The 22450-nt window shown below is 38.0% G+C and overlaps 1 protein-coding gene across 1 annotated transcript in view; it reads right to left on the reverse strand.

Annotated features, from left to right (window-relative positions):
• The window catches only part of cnksr3 (CNKSR family member 3), a 48260-nt gene that overhangs the window by 6799 nt on the left and 19011 nt on the right, over positions 1 to 22450 (reverse strand). The window contains exons 2-8 of the mRNA XM_015396799.1: positions 16540 to 16703; positions 9219 to 9421; positions 7237 to 7324; positions 3721 to 3762; positions 1993 to 2112; positions 1765 to 1824; positions 1255 to 1323 (exon numbers count right to left, since the gene is read on the reverse strand). Coding sequence (XP_015252285.1) covers positions 1255 to 1323; positions 1765 to 1824; positions 1993 to 2112; positions 3721 to 3762; positions 7237 to 7324; positions 9219 to 9421; positions 16540 to 16703 — 746 coding nt within the window. The remainder of the gene's footprint in view (positions 1 to 1254; positions 1324 to 1764; positions 1825 to 1992; positions 2113 to 3720; positions 3763 to 7236; positions 7325 to 9218; positions 9422 to 16539; positions 16704 to 22450) is intronic.

The following is a 22450-nucleotide window of genomic DNA, read 5'->3' on the forward strand; positions in this document are numbered from 1 at the left end:
AACAAAGGAACAAAGGTTCTATTCAAGCCAAGAAATACAATATGAAAAAAATATTGATGTTACCTATGACCAAAAATAAAAAAATGACCAAGGATGTGATATGATGACAGCTAATCTGCTGTAAACAGTAATGGGAATTCAGCAATAAACTTTATAGGAATATAATATGTACATCTAAGCCCATTGCAACACCTCGGTTTGCTGTATTTCCGCCGCGTCAGTAGCGTCGGGTGCAGGAGGCTGCCCTGCAATCGGAGGGTTGTCAGTGATGGTGGTCAGAAGGCCCGGTGGCACCGGTTGTTTGTCAGTGAGCCCCAGGACAGCTGTGGCTACAATGTAGTTTGTCATCATCAGTGTGTGAGTATGTGCGTGAATGGGTAGTGACTGAATGTAGTGTAAAGTGCTTAGGTCAAGTCTCCTGACTTGAAAACGTGCTATATAAGTACAGGCCATTTACCTAATTGAGGGTAATTAAGTGTGACTCTTCAACACTGCAAATTTGGGACAAAACGAAGAAATCCAGACCTTTCCAAAGACCGACTGATGCTTACTCTGCAACCATAAAGGGCTGGTTATAAATCCCACAGCAGTGTGTCGCAGTGAGCTTGTCACAGATATTTTTGATTTACGCCCAATATTGAAACCTTGTCTGCGCTATGTGTCGTTATCCAAGCCACAACACAAGAGGGAAAGTGAGGAAGCGGGGGCAAGTTTGTGCGACAACGGAGGGACATGAGGGCGAAAAAGAGGGGGGATCCAGGTGGAAAAAGGGTCTCAGCATTCCTGCGCACCTCGTAGAGCATGGTGTGGAGTGGATGTAGATTTGACCAATCAGAGGCCTACAGTCTGCGGTCACATATAATTTTGGAGAGGTGCAGCAGAGTGTCTGCAGAAGGGGCGAAGGCACATTTGGGTTCACCGACACATACGCAGAAAACATGGTTTCTTAGCATAAATCAGCCTCAAGAGGCCGAGGTCATGTGGTTTCCCTAAAATATTAATCTTTGTTACATCAGCCTAATTATTGTAAGATATGTGGCAAGAATCCATAATCTGAATATCTAAGAAAAGGTAGGCCAAGAAGGGAGCCTTGGGGAACACCACATGTGATCTTTAAACCCCAGATGACTAAAACAGTAACACCAACTTAGATATAATAAGATGAAAAAAACATTTGTTATTTACATCCTAAATTATAATAATTACTATTATTACACTTTGGACTCCGTTTGGAATCACAGAAATGAAGCTCACCACTGTTTGCTGGTTGACTTGAATCACTTCATCACCCGCATGGATCTTCCTTGAAAGGTCAGCAGGAGACTAAAAAGCAAATATAAGCAGGAATTAGTTGAACAAAGTATAAAAAAAAATAAAACATTCACAGTAAACTGTCTTTTTTCTAGGGATACAAGTTTATTGTTTCTCACGTCACTTCAAGGCCAGAAGGGACTAACTTGTCATCATCTGTTATGACTCAAGTTCTGATTCAGATTTAGAGATTGTAGGTGTTAAGATCTCACTGCGAATGTGATTCTCATCATGCATTAGTCACTGGTTTGTTGTTACAGTGTGGGTAAAAAAAAAAAAAGGTAGGCTTTCTTGCAGAGGTTGTTAGAGACACGATCTTTTCAATCAAGACACAAACAATTCCCTTCACACGATCTTTATCTCCTCCACATTTGAATTCTTTAACTGCTCCACAGCAGAGAAGGTCTAGGAAAAGAAAAAGACTGAATTACTGAAGTTTACTGTTATACTTACATGTTCTGTGGTTCCAGTGATGACATGCAGACCGTCGTACGTCGACTTGATGTACATTCCCTTGGTTGAAAAACAAACACCAAAAACTTTAATTGTGGTCGTGGTTTAAACACAATATTCCCGGAGGAAGACAAATCGATGACGAAGAAGGAGGAAGGCCACAATCTGACATGCATTTCATACATTCCTGGGGAGGAAATTCAGAGAAACAGAATATGAATTCCTCACCAGCCCCTCGCCTGGTTTGATGTTGGTCAGCTGGACTTCCTCCAGACAGGCAGACTGGCTCATGAGGGGGTCTGATGTGGTTCTCACGGTCTGATCGCAGATGTCGTTCAAAGTCTTGGACTGCACAGGAAAAGGAACGACCAAAGGAGTCAATAGTTTTACATTGAAGCCCAAGACTTTAGTTAAATTCTTACATATGATATTATAACAGTTGGTAGCATTTGGAGCTAATGTAGTTGAACTAGAGCGACCATCTCAATAAAGTAGATTATCATTGAAATTGTAAACTATTCAAGTAAATAAATTTTAAAAATGAATACTAATGCTCTATCTATTTACTCCACGCAGTATATCTATATATTGCACATCGAGAGATACATTTCTACAATTTTATTTTAATGATTGAGACATAAATCGAAAGAAACCCCTAAACTTATTTTGTTCAAAATAACTTGTGCACTTTATAAAAGAAAGATTTTGTATTTAAAATGCTACATTATGGCCGAAACAATCCCTAGGAAGACTGTTTACTTGACTATATCCTATGCGTTATTCATTTCCTTAGGTGTAAGCATAATTACTAAAATTGAATTGAATGTAATGACAGAATTAAACCTTTTTTTGTCTATATGAAGTCCAGACGTGAACACATTACTCCTGTGCTGTCGTCACTCCACTGGCTACCAGTCCGTTTTAGAATTGATTTTAAACTTCTGCTGTTTATTTTTAACGCCATCCATGGCTTGGCTCCCTCTTACTTGTCTGAGATTTTAACTTTTCGCAATTGTTGCAGAGCTTTACGCTCCTCCGGTCAGCTTCTGTTAGAGGTCCCTAGGTCAAGACTCAAACAGTGGGGCGATCGTTCTTTTGCCGTCGCTGCTCCCAGACTGTGGAACAAACTACCCCCTGACATCCGCACCATTACTGACCTCAGCCTTTTTTTTTTTTAAAGCTTAAAACCCACTTTTTTAAATTAGCTTTTAATTCTGACTAGGATAATACTGTCTCTTAGATGTCATCTTTCTATGTGCTCCTTTCTATGCACCTCTGGAAGGCTTTTAATGTCCTGCAGCACTGCACCACTACAGCACTTTTAATTGTATCTTGTATGTTTTATATGTGTTATGTAATGTTTTATGGCTTTGTTTTAAAGCACTTTGGGTACCATTTGGCCATTGTAAAGGGCTATACAAATAAATTTGATTTGATATTCTATTATATTTATAGGCATATTTATTAGAATGCCACATTCAAATTTTGCACAACCCTTTTCTTTGAATTTGACCTCTTGACAGCGACAAAGAAAGAAAGAAAACAGCTTTGGAAAAAAGTGTAAAATGAAAAAAAAAAGAGGATGAAGAATAAGGAAAAATGGGAAAACAGAAGTGGCTAAGAAAGGGGGTGGAAAGAAAAGGGGAACATAAGAAAATTTGAGGAAATTGAAAGGCAACAATTGAAGCCTGCATTAAGTCCAAAGAGTCTGCAGAGTTTCAGCAACAGGAAACACTGATTGATGGTTGCGGTATATTAGAGCCGCCCCCTCTCCTAGTAATCCTACAGACCTGTCTGCTCTTTGCATTCAGTAAATGACCCAGCTGCTGAAAGGTTGTCACACAATCTCTATGGTGAAAGAAACATGGAGGCCTTTTCTGCATTAGAACCTTGCATATTGGAACTGAGGTTCTCATTTTTCTTTTTTATCTTAAGGAGGAGATAAAAGATACTTACAACTTCCAGGATCTTTTCTTCCATCTCATAAATGCTGCAGTCCTGTTGCAGAAGAAACAGACAACAGATTAAACTTACAAGAAGTAAACAGCAGAAAAAGAGACATGAAATCCGGTGACTGGAAAGAGAAAGACAGAGAAAAAGTATATGCTTCAAATAATTACGATATAATCAGAACCCCATATATAGAAGTAAGATAAATGGAGAAGACCCACAAATAAACAGCTTGCAACATAAAATTGCCCCTTTGCCTACATTTAGTGGATGCCATAATTATTGCAGACGAATCTCCATGGTTGATTTTAGAGCTCTGGAGTCAGATTTTCAAACTGATATACTGACAACATTAAAACAACAGCAAGAGGAAAATGTTTGACCGTAGTCTGAGATATGGTCATTCCAAAAGTATGGACACCATTTTGGTTTTCTGCTTACATGTAGAGGCAATGTTGTTTAACTTGTTTAAGCAGGAGATAAAGATGTTATATCTATTGCTTAGATATCAAAGTTTCTGTAATTCCTTTTGAAAACTAATTTTATATCATATACATGTATTATATCCTCTTGAGGCTGCATTATATTACTTGTGCAGGATTTTCTTTCTATTTTCAATATAGATGCAGTGATCTAATTCAATATCGATACCTGGGCTGAGCGTAATTGCCAATATCCGATACCGATCAAGCTTTTAAATGCAAGAACCATATATCTTGGCAATTGAGTGCAGGCTTTAGCCTTGACATAATCATTATTAAACAAGGTAACAAATTAACATGGATATAAATGTACTTTATATTATGTATTAAGAAATAATAATAAAAAAAAAGAAATAACAGTTCCATGTAAAGTATCCTGGGTTGGATCTCACATATCTGGTGTCAAATCAACGATATTGGATCCAGTTGATTAGTCAGTATCCAATCCAGCTATACGATGCATATATCCTTATCCCTTTTAACTAACACCACAGTGGAAGTCTTTGTTCACATTACTGGGCACATTTTTGCCAGATTCAGATTAAAAGACATAGAAAAAATAGTTTTACTTTACCAAATCTCTTATTTCTACAAACTCATTAAAAGCCACAAACTACTGTCAACTAAACAAGGGGTTGTCATGAGGTATGCGGGCATGTACCGGTACCAAGGACAAAAGACATTGTCTACATTGTGTAGACAATGATGGGGGATCCAGAACATTTCTCTGTATTTCCATAGCTTTGCACATTCCACAGGGCAGCATCTGTTTGAAAAGGCACTCTGCTTTGTTTGCACTGACATGAACCGCTTGACCGTATGTGGTAGAAGTTTTCTTATAGTTAAATTATTTAAAAGAGATCATAAGTTTGTAATTAGAATGTTTCTATATTTTCCTTATTTAAAGGGAAATTAAATGTTAGAAAATAACCATCACAGCCCATTTTTTATCAGACATGCTTTGGTACTAAAATCATCTAATGTCTGCCTACAATATATGGTGGTTTCAGAAAGAATCCAGCCACGCTTGCATAAACAAGCAGCTGCATATTTCTTTAAAGAATGAGGCCCATGTTTGGACGAAAACACGTCCCACTCAGCCAAAAGGAATGGACAAGAACACACGTTTCAAGAGATCTTGAAACAAAAACATTTTAATTATAGGCTGCAGATATAAGCTGGTCTGTCTGCCATCAAACATTTACTGAACCATTGCCTTATCACAAAAATAAAACCAAATAGAAGGGGGCAGGCTCGTAACTAAGCACTGTGAGACGCAGAGGAACGATTCCCAGGGTGCACTGATCCCTCAGATTACGGTCCTACTCCCATAACCAGCGTGGATCAGGTGACCCTGTGTGCAGCTTTGATCCGCTAGCAGAATGGGCGAGCAATAAAGTTAGTGAGAGGCAGTGAAAAACACACAATCCAGATATTTCCAACCTGACTTTCTATTATTCATCTGGTACAAGCATGTGAGATAAGTGGTGGTGATATATGTGTCCTGGGTGGCCGGGGTTATGCTTTGAAACTGCATGCCAAACATAATTTGTGGTTTTGTAGCTTTGCTCTCTGTTGATTTATAATTATTATTTCCTCTTACACATTGTAACTTAATTCTTTTGACACAAAAATGTATAAATATCACTAAAAGCTGCATTGTAGTTAAAAGCAGGAAGAATAAAAAAGTCTCCTCTTTGAAAACCAACGACATCCCCTCTGTCAGATAAAGATGTCTCCCTGCATCGCTGTGTCCACATTTCAGGGACACTCAAGCACAGCAGCACATACATTGCTTGATCTAAAAAGCTCAAATCTAACCCTTTAAAGCCACTTATATCATATTTGATACATGAGTTTTTGAGACCTCTACATCATTAGTGTTATATTTTTACACTTGAAAACCCTGACTTACACAATAAGAAGCATGTAGGGAACAGAAAACGTTTAAAAGATTATAGAGAAATGCCTTATGTATCAAATTTGATGCAACCAATGGATCTAATTTCACTTATACAAAATTTCTTTTTTGATTTCACTTGTCAGAAGTTAGATGACAACTGTAATAGGAAAAAAAAATTCAGTCAATTATTTAATGGTCCAGGCCATTTGGTGTGCAACCAAATTTATCAAGCTGTGGTCTGATAATTCAGGTTAAAGAGAGAAAGTCGAAAGTAGCCATGTCAGTTTACATTAAAAAAATGAAATTAGTGTCTTGCTATATGCTGCATTTATTGACTAAACTGCTTCTCTGATCATGCCATGAGAGAAAATGAATCGCTAAAAGCCTCTGAGACTATCAGCCCCAGTGTGGGAAACGTATACCCCCACTTCTCCTCGATAACCATGACCGGGTTCACCACAATAAATCAGCAGAGGTGCTGAAATCTCAGACTCTGGCGAAGAAATGGGTACTCTGGGAAAGGAATTTATTTTAAAGCAGAAACCCTCTAAAATGACACCTGGAGTCTTAGCAGTCATGTTCACAAGGAGTATAAACCACCCAATGCAAACACTTAAAGGATAAAATGGTGGCTATACATGCAATCTAAAGAAATCTGTGCAATATAATAAGGCAAACAGCTGCTAGATGCTGTCTAGTATGAAGAAGGAGAAGGCTGCCCCTAAGATTGAGCTTAAATAAGAGGGTTGGAAGCTGCAGAAGAACACATGGCTGAAAGAGGAGTAGCCTGAGGAAGATTGGCAGCCTCCTTTAAAAGAACCCAAATGAAGTTTTATGAAACTGAAAAGACAAAGCAAAAAAGAAAAACAACACATAAACAACCCCTTACTGGGAGGTGGGTCACCTCATTAGCCAGCATGAGGAGGAAAAAGGTCCTTAGAAAAACATTGGCTCCTGTAATAATGCACTCAGACTGCTGGCTTCAGGCGTGTGTCATGGCTGCCAGACTTTATTTCCCCCAACACTCTTTTATTGAGCATGTCTGTGCCTGTGGATTAAAGTGTGCTCAGTGGAAAAAAGCTATTATGTGCTGGTTTTCATGGTCCTGGTTACATATGTGTTTCTTAGCATGCAGACCTGCTGAACTGTGGTGGTTAACTCCAGGCACAGCTGGATGATCTTGTTCTTGGTAGCAGTGAAGTCGCTGATCCCGGTGAGAGGCGTCCTATAATAAGAGGGGGGAAAAAGAAACATGAGTGAGCGATTGAAAAACAAATGTCCCGGAAACAAACAAGAAAATCAGTTGGATATTTAGACATGTTTTAAAAAGATTTAGCCTATATTTAAAAATAAAACATATTGGATTGACTTTAGAGTTGTTTTGATATTTAAACTATAAAGTGTTCCAGCTGTATGGCAGCTGTTCAGAAAATCCCATCTCATCATCTGAGGTGTCTGAGTGCATGTGAAAGGACGTATGGAGTTAGGGCTCATTGAATGCTACAGGAAGCCATTTTTTTTCTAGTATCTGTGATGCTTACATTTGACTTGATGTTGTTTCAGGAGAATAATTAGTTTAAGCAGAGGAATGCTACACACCTCTGTTGTTAAAAAAAGGAGACAATAAAATAAAACTTTCTTGTATCTATTGAAGGAAAAAAAACAATTTTGGGACATATATAAAAAGCCAACAAGTGTTGTACCGGATAATTTTTGCTACCAAGAGGTACCAAAACAACAATAAAAATTAAGAACTAAATCTATTTTCAGATTAACACACACACACACACACACACACACAAAAAAAAAACTATCTATAGCACCTATTAATTTTTTTTTTTACACCGCAATAATTTGGACTTAATTAGCTGTACTTTTAAAACATAAAGTGCTTTGGAGGACGTTAATTGGAGAGGATGCAGTCATCTGCATACACAGTGAACTGCAGCTCTGTACATCACAAAATTTAGTGCCAAGATCCAGACTTAGGTAAAGCCATGACCTTACGAAGCTGGACGGTGGACCTTTCTAAATCTAAAACTGAAAAACAGCATTAAAAACACTGAAAAATGATGTGAGCCTTTTTATTTAAGCAGACTTTAAGTATTTATAGCAGCAGCAGTGGTTGGAACTGTAAAACAGCAGTGGCTGCAAAAGCAGAGTTATTAAAGACTGACTTTTAAACAGTTTATGAGAAATAAACCAGGTTAACATATGGTTTAAATGAACTCTGGGCAACTAATCAATTTATTGGATTAACCTAAATTTTTTATTTAATGAAGATTTCATTTTTGGAAAATCTGGATTTTTTTTTCTCCCACCGATCCGCTCTTCGGGCAGTAAATATTATTTTATATTTTCATTGTTTGTTCTGAAATAATATGGTTTTACATCATTTTTAACAGTTTGAAATTTGTTGCTCTTTATATTATGGTCACCTGTCAGAGGGGACGACAAAAATAAAATATCTATGTTATTTTTTTATCATGAAACTCAAGTTAGAAATTGGAAAATAGATTTTTAAGTCATATCATTTCCGTCATAAAATTTGTAGCCCCTATGTATATCTTCCAAAGAATATTTTTCTTTTTACCTTAACTCAAAGATTTACAGATCTACAACACGAGTTAGAATCTAAAACACTTAATTTCACGTAGCCTTCTTATTATCTGTTGAAGCCCTGTGCTCTCTCACTCGCTAACAGTCTGAATCAATCAAGCAGTACTTGAAATAAAAAAAAAATGCCTCAGAGCTCGTCCTTATATGACTCAACAGTATAAATTGTCTCTAGTGGATCTTCAGTCAGAAACAATCGCCACACTAAAGAGTGTTGCCAGGACGACCTGGTAAAGCTCATGAACTGTAGCATTCACTGATAGTCAAAATCAGATTAAGGGAAAATCTACTTTTCTTAGAAGCAAATACTTCTTTGTATCTCTAGTTGTGATTGTAAGAGAAGATGCAAGCTCAAATCCAACACAAACATTTTATTATATTTGAAACCTAGTTTTGCAGCAAAATAAGTGCATTTCCCATATTTTCAGCTATTTAAAGGTGTGTTTTAATGCCAGACGTCCTGATATCTGATCTAATACCCAGGCGTAATAGACTGCAGTCACCTGTCAAGCCAAGCCAGAAGGCTCTTTGCAGCACCAATTAGCTCCACCACAGAAGTGAGGAAATCATTCGGTGGCTTGCGGGTCATGCTTCCCTCGGACGGGGGGCTTTTCCTGCGATCGTTCGTAGCAATGCGTAGACTGCTGCTGGCAGCTCTCATCCTCACAACAAGATTCTTCAGGTTATCCGTTTCCACTCCATAGTTCTGAAATAGGATTAGAACTAAATTAAAACCTTGGAATGAGAGAAATGCATTAGGAAGATAGAAATAGACATGCATAAAGTAGATAATACAGTATTTTTATCTCCAGGGAAAAAAACCAACATGTTGCTTCCTGTACTCTAATTAGATGTAATCATTTCAGTGACAGATAAGATTTAAGTGCACTTGATTGGAGGATTACACGTTTTTAAAAAATCCCTCATAGTGAGTCTACAGTTGTTTTTCTGGCGTTCACAAACTATCACCTGATTTCTATCAAGTTTGCATTCTTGAGCCCAAGTTGCTTCCTGACTGCATTCCTTTTATTTATGGATAATTCCGCAGCACAAAGAGGACATGCTGGGCGGTTCCAAGGGTCACAGAGCCGAGCAAAAATCAGCAGGAAAGAAGGAGGTTTGAGCGACAAGTGTGAGCTGAAACTACTTTTAATGTTTTGCCTAAAAAAATGGCATTAGAATAAAGTGTTTTCTCTGAGTAAATAGTGGTCTGGCACTCATCCTGTAAGTATCCGATCACAGGGTGATGATTTTGTGCCAACAGTACTACTTTACACAACATGCCAGTAGCATATTATGCTCTGGAATAAGTGAAACGGCACGTGTTTGGCAATCATCACCAGAAATCTGCAAGTGGTTAGTGTTTCATTTTATTCAGCTCTCAAACATCTGCCCTGAAATAAAAGTACATAAACCAATTTGGTCCTTTTCTGTCCCGAGAAAAAAAACCTGGGATAATCTGAGTGTTCAAACAGCAGCTGTAAGCAGCTTTATTCCTGCAGCACTTCACATTCACTGGCTTGTAGAAACATTAAGATATGCAAACCTAAAAACAGAGGGAGGAAATCATCAGTCTTTGGCTTCACATTTCCATAGTTAAAGTGCAACTTTAGCACAAAAGGAATTTGAGCATTTTCCAAGACAAACACCTCTCCTGCCTTCTTATTAGCAGGCTAATCACACACAGGAGCTCTGACTTTTTCAACAGATGTCTAGAGAGCTTTTGTGCACATTAGCAGCTGAGTTGAACAGACTCCTTTAAACCATTTTTTAGCCTTGCCTCCCTACAGGAGTAGAAAGGCAGACTTGAATTCTCATTTTTACCGTCTGCAGTTGTTTGTTAGATAGAAGGGAGACTAAAGAGATTTCCTTTGGTTCTTATCATAAAAATAACAAGCTGTCTATGTAGAGTGGAAGTCAGAAATCCATGTCTGTGTAAGAAACTGAACCATGAGGCGGACTGTTGATTCACAATGAAATTAGCAGTAATTCCAGGATGAGTTTTCTATCTATTGATTGGGGTCATTAGTTTATTTTTTTCAACTTTTATGCAGGTTTATGTGACAAAACAATTAAAATAATGTCTTAAAGTAATAATTGGTCAGGCATAGAGCTTGAATCCAGAGGTTCTGAGTTCGAGCCCCACTCCCACAGACTGCCACTCTGGGTGTCTGAGCAACACCCTTAACCCCACACTGCTCCCCAGGCGCCCCACGATAGCAGCCCACTGCTCCACAAGGGGATGGGTGAAATGCAGAGGCAAATTTTTCCAATGTGAGATCAATTAAGTTTAATTATTAATATTATTATATTTAGGCTCAGGACATAAATAGATGGACCTAAACCAGGGGTAACCAATTAAAAATCACCAGGGTCCGAATAACAAAAATCACCAACCAGTAAAGGTCCGGAGACATTTTTAATTATGATCTGTTACTTTAAACAGCATTTAACACTGAAATAAAATGCAGGTGTTTATGAATCTATGTTTTACATTGACTTAAAAAAATAGAAATTTTTTGTGTTTTTTGAAGTAGAGAACAACAATCGTACAGTTTGGTATACAGACGATGTCCTGATTCACATATGTTACAAAACACCTAAACTGCTTGTTTGTTTTTTTCTTTCTTTTTTCTGGCTTAATAAGAGCAGTGGGCTTTAGGCTGCCCTGCAAGGCTTTAAATCTGGGTTTAAATCGAGACAAAGCCATTATAAAGAACTTATCAGAGTGCTCATTTTGAGCCTGGATTGATATTTATTTTTGATTATGTTCATGGAGGAGAATCCTGCTTCACAGCAGCAGGTTGATCCAAACATACTCAAAATCTGCAGGGTCATCTTCTAGCACACCATTGCACTTTTCTTTCACCAGTTCACCACAGTTCTTCCAGCAGTCCACACTTTCTCTTTTCTTTTTCTCATCGTCTTCTCCTTCTTTCCCATTGCCTGGCTTGCCAAAGGTTTGCCTGCTGTGTCTAAAGGTAGCTCACATCAGCAACCCAGACTGACAGCTCATTGGCTAATCTGGATCACATGCAGCCTGGTCCGGGATGCTCCAGAGGGCTTTACAATATTAATAGGAGAAGCGGCGCAAGTAAAGTTAGACACGATTGTCAGAGAGCATGTGGTAATTTATAAATGTTTTAAATCAGGTTTGGTCCGGATTAGCCAGCAGGTGGGTCCGAATCTGGACCACGGTCCGCCAATCTGTGACCTCTGACCTTAATCTTTAAAAGACTGAAGTAAATGTTAAAACTTAACCAAAGTCTATTGACTTAGGATAAGTGATCACAACTGAGTGCACTTGGTCGTGTTTTTTTCCCCAATAAAAAATATAACAGCAGGATTGAGTAAAGGTGGGCTTTAGGGTTAATATTCCATTTAAATTATATAAAAAAAGCCTAAAGTAAATAAAGAAAATCAGATTTTTTTCGGAGTTTAAGATTACCATCTAGTGGTTACACATTTTATAAGCGGATGTTAAGATGTGCTCGTGGATCAGTTGGGTTTTAAAACAAACCTTAGTTCAGCTCTGTAAAAGACATTAGGCCAGAGGGATGCACACTAGAGCAAATTCAACATCAGTGTTTGTCCCTAGACGGCAAACCGCCTCTTTAATGTAAGAAAAGCTTCAGCTTCCTAAAAGTTTCATGTTGGACATCTGTTATTTAGGCTTGAAAGTCTTAGCAGCCTCTACACAGTATGGGTCCGAGTTACATACTATGACTTACAAATGTGTTATTAAATTATCCTGCCCTGTTGGTTTAGTATCATCTATTTATGTGTTTTATTCTTAGATTTTAATCTATTTGTTAGTGGACAATGCACTTTGTGTATTTTAAACAGAGCAACAAGACCAGGTGACCCAAGGTACAATACTGGAAGAAGCTATGAAGCCAAGCAAGTGGATGACACAGAGAAAAGGTGCAACAAGAAAGAGGAAAAGTGCAAGAAAACAAAAAAGCTCAGAGGGATCAGACACGATTCGCACGATTTTTGTTGGTGTTCATTGAAGGACAAGATAAAACTGTTTAAGCAGTCAGATTTCCCTGCCAAGTTGATGGATGGCTCACCATCAGCCTTGCTAATACAGAAACTGGTGATGGGAAGGCGACATTAAAGGTTTTAGAAACAGCTATGGAAAAGTTTATACACTATATAATGCGTAGGATATTTGCCATCGTTCAAATTACCATCAATCTTCTGCAGCTTATCAACGTGCAAAACACATGGTACACCCTGGACAGGCCGCCAGTCCATCAAAGGGTAACACAGAGACACACAACTATGCACACACAAACTCCCACCTAGGGGCATTTTAGAGTAGCCTATATCTGACGTTCAAATGTCCAAATGGGTAAGATGGCACTAAACAATGTTTATGTCTGCTGATTTTGCATGATGCAATATTTCTTTTTAGGTTCGAAATGAACAGGACAAACACTTAGTGTATATTGTTTTATTAAACTTTTTTTGTGTTTTTTTAATAGTCATAATAAGTGATGAGGCTCCTTAAATAGTGTCCATGCACATGTATAAAGATTTCAAAAAGAAAAGGAGAAAATAAAAAAAAAGTGTTGAAAAGACTAACATAACTGGAAATGTCTGCAGTTAGTAAAAAAGCAGAGAGTTGAGGAAAAGCATAAGAAGTGTTGACGTCTTAAGTTCCTGTCGGTTGCAGTGACCTTGTCTCAGTGAAAGCTAATTAAATCTGGGAGCCATCACTTCCTCTCAAGGGACACACAGAAATCTGAGGACTCGTTCTTACTAAGGAAACCTTTAACAAACATAAACCACAAAGCTGTGGACACTCTGGCAGAGGTGAAAGGTTGCAGAGAGTCCAGAATTCCTGACTTTAAGCTCAATAAAAGGGCGGGAAGTTCATCCATGCTAAAAAAAAAAAGTTATCAATCTGTATCTAAATGAAAGAAAATAGGATCATCAAAAGTATTAAACTACATTTTAGTTGCAAGGATGAAAAATATTTTAAGGATGAACATAATCCTGTGTTTTATTATAAAAGGAACTCCAGATCAGTCAATACTCCATATGGTACAAATCATATGAACAGTAAATCTATAGACCGAAACAGAACGCTGGGATAGAGCCAAGTGCTTCCAGGTGTCTGCTATTGTAGTTGCAGACAGAATTTACACAACAACCCGATAAAGGATGAATCACTCCTTTCAGATAAAGGAAACAAAAGATGGGGATGGTGTCCTCAGGATGATGGGCGGGGCTCATCTGACAAAAATATTTTCCTCCACACCTTTAGTTACCATTCTATCAGCTTTTTCTAAAATGCATTTTGAAATATCACATTAGATAAACTTGGTGGAAACAGCAAAAATTCACAAAAACGTTTTTACGCTGGCTTGAGGCCGTTTTTGACTTTTGCAGAAAGCGTCGGTGCGCAAAATGGGAGATGGAAACACTTTTTAAAATCGGCTCTAACCTAGCACATGAACTCACATGACTGATCAGCTGTTGCTGAAGTTGTCCCAGAAGTTCCTATTATGCACCTAAGCATGGCTGGAAGCAAAATCGCCATTGCTGACATGTTAAAGTAAGAACAACTTGCCCAATAGCAACACATTAAAACTATTAAAACTTTCCAACATTACTGATCTGTGGTCAGAGCTACACTGCAAAAACAATCTAGAAATAGGGAAAACATTTCTTAAATTAAGTGTATTTAACCTTAATTTGAGCAGGTAAATAGGTGGTTTGCCAATTGAATGAGTATCTTTACTCCTAAAATAAGATAATTAGATAAAATGCTCTTGAAATAAGACTAAGCAATTGTTTTTTCTTATTTTAAATGTAATTTGTCTTGTTCCATCAGCAAAGTGTCTCACTTACCTCCTCAGTTCAAGAAAAAATGCACTTATTTTAGGGAAAAATATTTAGTTTTCTATTTTTTGCAGTGTAGATTCCAGCTTCTACTTCCAGGCTGAATCCCAAACCGCCCCCTAAACACTAACCCTTCCCTATCAAGTGTTACTCGCAATAAAGTCACCCTCACAGCCGTGGAAGGTGCCTGGATTGTTTGTGGGGGGTATAAACGTGAATGGGGGTGGGAAAGCAGTTGTTGCTATGGCAACACAATGACGCCCTCTGTGTAGCTGTAGCTCTGTGGCGCAAGTTAAGCTAACATCAAATGTTTGCAATTTTCTTAAAAATACATCAATCCAGTAAAATATTATAATATAACAATACTTTTATATAGTAAAATCTTAAAGAGGACCTTTAGGGATTAATTACATCTTTTTTTATTTTTCCTAACTTGTGATTTTCTGTCAGCGTGAAACAGTTGAAGTAAAAAGTCTATTAAAATATTGTGTTTTGTCCCTTAAAGAAGGGAAAATATTGTATAGTTTTTTATGCAAAGTACAGTTCAACATGAGGTGCGAAAGACTAGATTGCTGTGTATATGTGTTTTTTGTTTCTGCCTAAGGTCAGTTGCTATTAGGTGCTATTACCCTTTTCCTGAATTATGATTGACTAGGGGGCAGGACTAAAAAAAAAAACAGCGAGAGAAGAGAGGAGACTCCGTGGAGTTTTGCTGGAACTTTGGTGAGTCGTATTTGGTGGAAAATCAGTTAAACTCTGCAAACATTTAGAACCCAGAACGCTAGATCTAGCCTTAGATACCAGAAAGTGCTACACTTGGTACAATCTTGGCTTTCTTCCACTCAATCTCACTATACTTGCCAAATTTTACAAAAGGCCATATTTGTAAAGCTAAGAGCAAACAGATACTTTCAACAGTTTTTTTTTTTTACAACTGAGCTGTGAAACCGCTGTACATAGTTACTAAGGGCATCTTAGTTGGTTCCCTGATAAATAATTACTTTTTCTTGTCTATCCCTTTAAACAGACGGCAATAACTTGGTCGGTTTACAATCATCCTCTTTCTGTTTCTTGAAGATTTGTTGATCAGTGTTTTTCAAAAAGATTTCACCTCAGGATATTGCTTTATAACCAAACATTGCCTTAAACATCTTCAAAAATTAAATACAATTCAAAGCCTTGAAAAGGGTGCTTGTAATTTGGCAAAATGTTGGACAAAGGTGCAGGAATAATTCTGCAAAGGTTTATATCTGATAAAATAAATGATTAAAGCTGACTTCATTTTTAGCTACATTTTCTCTCAAATTTTTAAGACTTGAAGATAAATCCTCAGTGTTTAAGCTGTTCAGTCATAATGGAGAAGGTATATTTGTTGGATGCTTTAACCAAGTTTAGAGTCAAAACTCAACTTTTATGGGGAGGAGAGCTTAAGATGCAACCTTCTTTCTGCCAAAAAAAACACCATACGCAGGTGATTAATGTAATGTGTTCTAGGGGAACATGAGGTTCAAAATGCTGACACTGATAAAAATGCAAAGAACACATTCTGGACCCTTTATGGCACAGGAAGTGATAAAACTCCAAATTGATCCCATCTGTGAGAAAAGCTGAGGTCCTTGGGAAACTTAGCATGTAGGTTTTTTTATTTTTCTTTTTATGCTAGAGAGCAAAAGAAAGACATATTTATATGTCTTTGTTTGGAGTGCAGGAATGACAGACCGTTGGGTGAAGCTGAAGATGTGAAAAGATGGAAAATACATTCCTACAGCTTCAAACTGGCAAGCAGAGCAGTAAACCTCTGTGGACACCCGCGGTCTCTTCGCCCTGGGATAATTCTGTTCTTTTTATGTTATGTGGAAAATTCTACACCATTTGGCTGACATTAAATTGAAGCTCATGACCGCATTTTATGATTAATGGGTTTAGTCCCTGATGATTGACACCAAATGGGACCAATTCACATCTACTCACCAAAGCACAGAGAAGATCCACAGCCTCCAGGACCAGTTCCTGATGTCCAATCCTTGCCACGCCGAGCTCCTCCAAGTCTTGATGAGTGATCTTCAATAGCTGTTCTCCACTGATCTTTTCCCTCTCAAAGTTGCTGACATACTGCTGTAAGCTGTCATCCAAACCTGGAAACAAACAGGAGGAGTGGAATAATGAAATCCAATAAGAAAAACATCATATTACCACTGAAATGTTTACATCAAAGGGATAATTTAGCATTTTCAAGTATGCAGTTAGCTTATTTAAAAGATTGGTCCCATTGGTTGAGGTCAATTGTTTGACCCAGAAGGTCAATGACCAAAGTTGACCTGTACAATTTCTTGCACCTGATTTGCATTTGGTCAGGCTTTTACAAAGACGATTGATTATTAACTGAGGTAAAAGACTATATTTTCCACAATTTAGTATAGTGTAGCAGAGACATGCTTTTCCATAACCAGAAGCAAAACTACTAAGCTAGAATGTTAAGATTTAAAATGATGCATTTAGAAGGGAAAACTGACTCGATCCATAGATCACTTTAGATATTGTGAAGGTGCTCCGTTTCCACATTTTTGGTCCCATGTAGAAATGGCGTAACAGGTCCAAAAGACAGTCAAAAGAGGACATTTGCTGAACTAAAATAACGTCAGCGAATTTCCACAACAAGGTGGGTGTTGACCTCCCACCAAGCATTTTTGAACACGTGCTTAGGGTGAAGTGCAGGTGTCACTGTTGATTTACATTCTATATTTGGAAGTAGGGATGCCAAGTCCCTGAAAAAAAAGGACACCTCTTGCTTGTGCCAGCTGACCAAATTGTCTTTACCCTTCCTGGCGTGGTCATTGTTTTTTTAGCCTTCCTTTGTGTGTGAAATGATATTTTTTAGCTGTTTGATTCAAATCTGCATTGAATTAGATGCATAATTGCAAGTGACATGGACACATGGAAAACAAACTATTATCCAGCAATTCACTTTAATACAAAATAACAAACTTTGCTGAATAAAATAATTATCTTAAACATAAGCCTGTCCTGCTTAACTTCAAACTGTAAAAATAAATATAAAACAATAAATAAATAGTGCACATTTTTGGTGCAACAGCAAACTTCTGCAAACATATTTGTGCTTTTAATGCAATAACTGTAGGCTACAGTTGTAAAACAGAAAAAAAATCATTAGCTCCAATGCCACATTATGTGACGGTAGCCTACTTTTTACACTTTTATTTTCTCAGAGCTCTTGCAGCAGTGAGGAGTTGTCTGTCTTTGAATGCTGCAGATTAAAGCTGAGTAAATCAGCGTTTAAATTACTCTGTTCGTCCTCCATACTGCTCTGTTTTCTCCTGCTATCTACTCCTTGAGCAACACTTGACTCGACCAATGGGATGAAGGTATTCTGGATCTTTACATATAGGCTGCTAGCTCATTGGTCAAAACGCAGGACAGGGAGGGGAACAAGTTTACCGTAAGTTTTGTACGTAACGTGCCCCTGTTATTCATTTTTCATTAGCTTTTTACTGACTATTTCTTTACTCTCACAGTAATACGGGACAAAGTGCGTTCCTTTTCCAGTAAATAAGCGACAGGTACTTCTATTTCTAAATACGGAACATTCCGTTTTTCAAAGGAACCCTGTTTGGAAGTACTTTGCATACTATGTTCTCATCAGGTGTTTCACAAGGAGTGTTATTGGTAGAAAAGCTCCTCTAACTCAGTTTTCTGTTTAGACAACCATCATCTTTGGTATAAATAACCAATACCATTGATTGTGATAATGGTCTTAACATTCATAAAACTGCATTCATTTCAGATTACAGATGATTTTAGAAGGCAGACACCAATTTAGGTCCTGGTCACTCTGGAGCTGACTGCTACAGTCAGGCTTCAGGATGCTGGTATCTTTAACCAGAAGAAAAATCAGTTTTCATTGATAACAGAGATGAAACACTTGTTTCATTAGCATGGGTCTTAATAGCACAAGTGTGTGCAATGCAGATAAGGAACAGGTGGGAAGGCCATACTTCTAAGCTAAACAAACCATAAACAGAACAACCGTTGAGACCTCAAAGTGTGTTCAGCAGTTGAAACAATGAGGCTATATTTATGCGCGCACAGCAAAGTGTCGAGTATGGGTGTGGGTGCCTGCAGTAAACTCGTCTGCATCAGGGACAGCCACTTCATGCTATTTAAAGTTCAACAAGTTTGACCGTTAACTGCTGTGGCCACTGAATGAAGAAGGATAAAGCTAGGGTTAAAAATGCAGAAGAACCTAAACAAACTTCCCAAAACACGCCTCCCCTTCGTAACAGAGGAGGGAAAAACAAGCCTTTGTGTGTGTTTTCGTGTGTGCGTTAAGTTGTGGGTGTGGAAGCAAGTCGTGTCTCTGCCCATCAAAGAGCGCACAGAGAGGGGGCAGCTGCAGCTCCATGGCCCCATGCCCTGCTCCTCTAAAAGGCCTGTCAGCTGCGAGACACTTTCACACTATGCCATGCACAAACACCCGCACAAACAACACTAGTCAGAGCGAGGGTTTCAGGACCCAGAAAGCCTGACATTAAGCTGACCCATCCACGTTCAAATTGAAGTTGCTCGTTTTGAACTGCAGCATCTGATGTCTTTGACGCTCAGTCTGTGCACCTGTCACTGACAGTTTGCATTAAACAAAAATCCAAAACAAACAAACCTGTTAGTCAGCTCTCACCAAATAAGATGGAAAGGCTAGCATCACTAGCTCATACGTAACCTCTATAACATTAAATCAAAGTTTATGGTGATGCAGACAAGCATGATAAAAAAATCATCAACTATAGCTTCAAAGTATCAATGACATTCAATACAAACAGTAAGATATATCTTTTTTCCTTGATGGTTAATAACTTCAACTCAGGACATGGCTTTATAACCAAACATTGCCTTAAACATCTTCAGAAATTAAATACAATACAAAGCCTTGAAAAGGGTGCTTGTAATTTGGCAAAATGTTGGACAAAGGTCCAGCAATATTTCTGCAATGTTTACATATCTGATAAATTTAATAATTAAAGCTGATTTCATTCTAAAGCTACATTTTCTCTGCCATTTTTAAGACTTGAAGATAAACCCTCCGTGTTTAAGCTTTTCAGTCACAATAGGAAAGGTATATTTGTTGGATGCTTTAACCAGGTTTAGAGTCAAAACTCAACTTCAATGCAGGACCAGGTCCATTTTATGGGGAGGAGAGCTTAAGATGCAACCTTCTTTCTGCTAAAAAACACACCATACGCAGGTGATTAATGCAATGGAACGCATCCAGGTTAGAAAGGGATTAAAAAACTGTCTTCATTCCTGTGTCATATCAATTTCTTTTCTGAAATACTGAACTTAATAAACTTAAAGGCTGTTCTTTTTATTATGATACATTTCAGAGATGGATTGGTAGATCTCTAATTTTAACAGTCCAGCAAATTTTATGTTGTAAAGACCTAACCAATAATTCAAATAAACATTATTCAGGAGAATGTTACCTATTAAAGTACAGAAAATACTGTATGGCTTTTAATTAAAATCTTAAGAATGGATTTTTTTTTTTTTTGCTTAGTTTATTTATTTAGAGAAACAGCGACAGTGTATAATAAACATTAACCTCAAGGGGAGAGAGGCATTATACTGGTTATAGGTCAAGTGCTAATTTCCACCCATACTCCCAGAGCAGGCAAAAACAGCTCACTTTGAACAAGCAGTTGAATCCTAGGGAAACATCCGACTGTACATGAGAGTTGAAGTTATTCCCCCAGAGTCACAAGGGGATTTTTTTTTTCACAACTTGATAAACCATTAACTAACGCATAAGTCAAGTCCAGTTAGGCTTGTTGCATTCTTCTCATTCCTCAGCATACTGATTCCCAGACACGACTTTAGAGAATTGTTAGATTAACCTCTGAGTGGTCGGCATCGTCAGAAGAAATTCAATTCAGACTGAAAATAAAAGGGAGCTGAGTGCCGGCTGGAGCCAAGTACAGACACTGGGGGCCGGTCTCCTAATGCGATTAGACGAAAACAAAGAGTGGAGTTTTCAAAGAGGTAACGTTTCTACTTCCTGCTGTGTTAAAAGGCATTTCCTGTTGAATGGTACCACCGTGCCAAACGTCAAAGAGGGTCCAAGTTATTGGTTGAGACAAAGTACAGCTTAACTGCGCTTTAATGGAAACATCAGGCGACTTAATGAAGGGTTTACATTTTCCATGTTTTTTTTTTTTTTAACAAATGCTTTTCAGACACTTCATAAAAGAGCTGACATGTTAACACCACCGGAGATATCCATCACTCTCCCACCTATATCCAGACTGCAAATATTAGGACTCCAACTGCATCATCTCTATTAACTCAAAACATTCCGGGTAGAACAGAAAAGTGGCTGTGGTCATTGTAGGGGTTATAAAACATTTATTGTCCCTCGATCAATGACTGCCAGGGTGTGTGAGGGACTATCAATTTTCATTAAAGACAGAGAAACCAGTAAAAGAGATAGTGTGTCACTTTATCGTGAAGTGAGGGACGGGAGTAAGAGGACGAGGCCGTGTGAGTGCTTTTTAAAGCCTGTTTAAAGAGGAAAAGCTTTAGAAGAAGTTTTATAGTAACTTTAAACTTGGTAATTGTCGTCTGACCTGACCAAGTGGGTGAGCAAGGACAGACATCACTACATCAACTATATCACAATGAGGGCAGATTTTAAAACATGTTTCCAAAAAGGTATGTGTTTTGTATCACTGTAACAAAGAACACATTTTTTGGGGGGGATTTATGTATAAAACATGTGATGCCATTTGGTTTTTATTAGTGATGCACCGATACCATTATCGGGCGGGACCCCAATCCAGCACTAAAATGGTGTCATCTGTATCGGCGAGTACCAACAAATAGGATACCGGTACCATTATGAGAGCCAAAAGTTTATTCAACTATTGTCACCTATTCCAGGTAGGCAATAAAAAGTTCTACTGGATTCACTTTGTATTAGTCTTTTTGTTCCTAGATTCACAAAGGTAGGCAGCAGCTTGACAAATCCATGATGGCAATTATTTTACATCCAAGTAGTATGCAGCTCTTCATATATATACGCACACATCAATTTCCAACCGATGGTATCGGTATGGTATCGGTTGATACTGCAAAGCTAGGTATCGGGTATCGGTATTGGAGCCAAAAAATGGCATCTGTGTAACACTTGTTTTTAGTGTAACATTTGTGAGAAAGTCAGTTTCTTTCTTAGTTCCAAAAAAGTAATAAAAAAAAACAATCCATTGGACTTTGCTTCCAAGTTTGAAGATGTTTCGCTTCCCATCCAGGAAGCTTTTTCAATTCAGAATGTCAGAAATAACATTGAGTTTGAGGCTTTATAGAGTGGGCCAAAACAACACCTTTGTTTTGGCTTATAATGCAAATTTACCCTGACGAACGGGTCGCCCATTTAGGAATGGGGAGTCGTTTGGGCTCTTTGTTATCCTGCAATACCCCATCAATGTCTCTGGTATAGGATATAAGTAAATTATATTTATATATTATAAATTTTTATGTTTTCTAAGCCATAACAAGGCTTTGTTGTTGGTCCACTATAAAGCCTTGAACTCAACGACATTTGTGACATTTTGAATTAAATCTTCAAACTTGGAAACAAAGTCCAGTGGATGGCTTTTAACTTTTTTGGAATGACCATGACCTGGATCACTGAGATTCGCCACCAGCAGGTTTCTTTTTTAGAATCAAATTCTAAAAGGAATGAATCATATATAAATTAGCAGTCGCCATAGTTCATTTAAACTTCCTGTTATCTTCTGAAAGTCTTCCTCTCTCTCTTAGCCTAAATTAACCACAGACATTTCCCCACACAATTCAGGAAACATGCATTTCCATT

The sequence above is a fragment of the Cyprinodon variegatus genome, unplaced genomic scaffold, assembly GCF_000732505.1.
Source record: "Cyprinodon variegatus isolate N-32 unplaced genomic scaffold, C_variegatus-1.0 Scaffold27, whole genome shotgun sequence".
Lineage (NCBI taxonomy): Eukaryota > Metazoa > Chordata > Actinopteri > Cyprinodontiformes > Cyprinodontidae > Cyprinodon > Cyprinodon variegatus.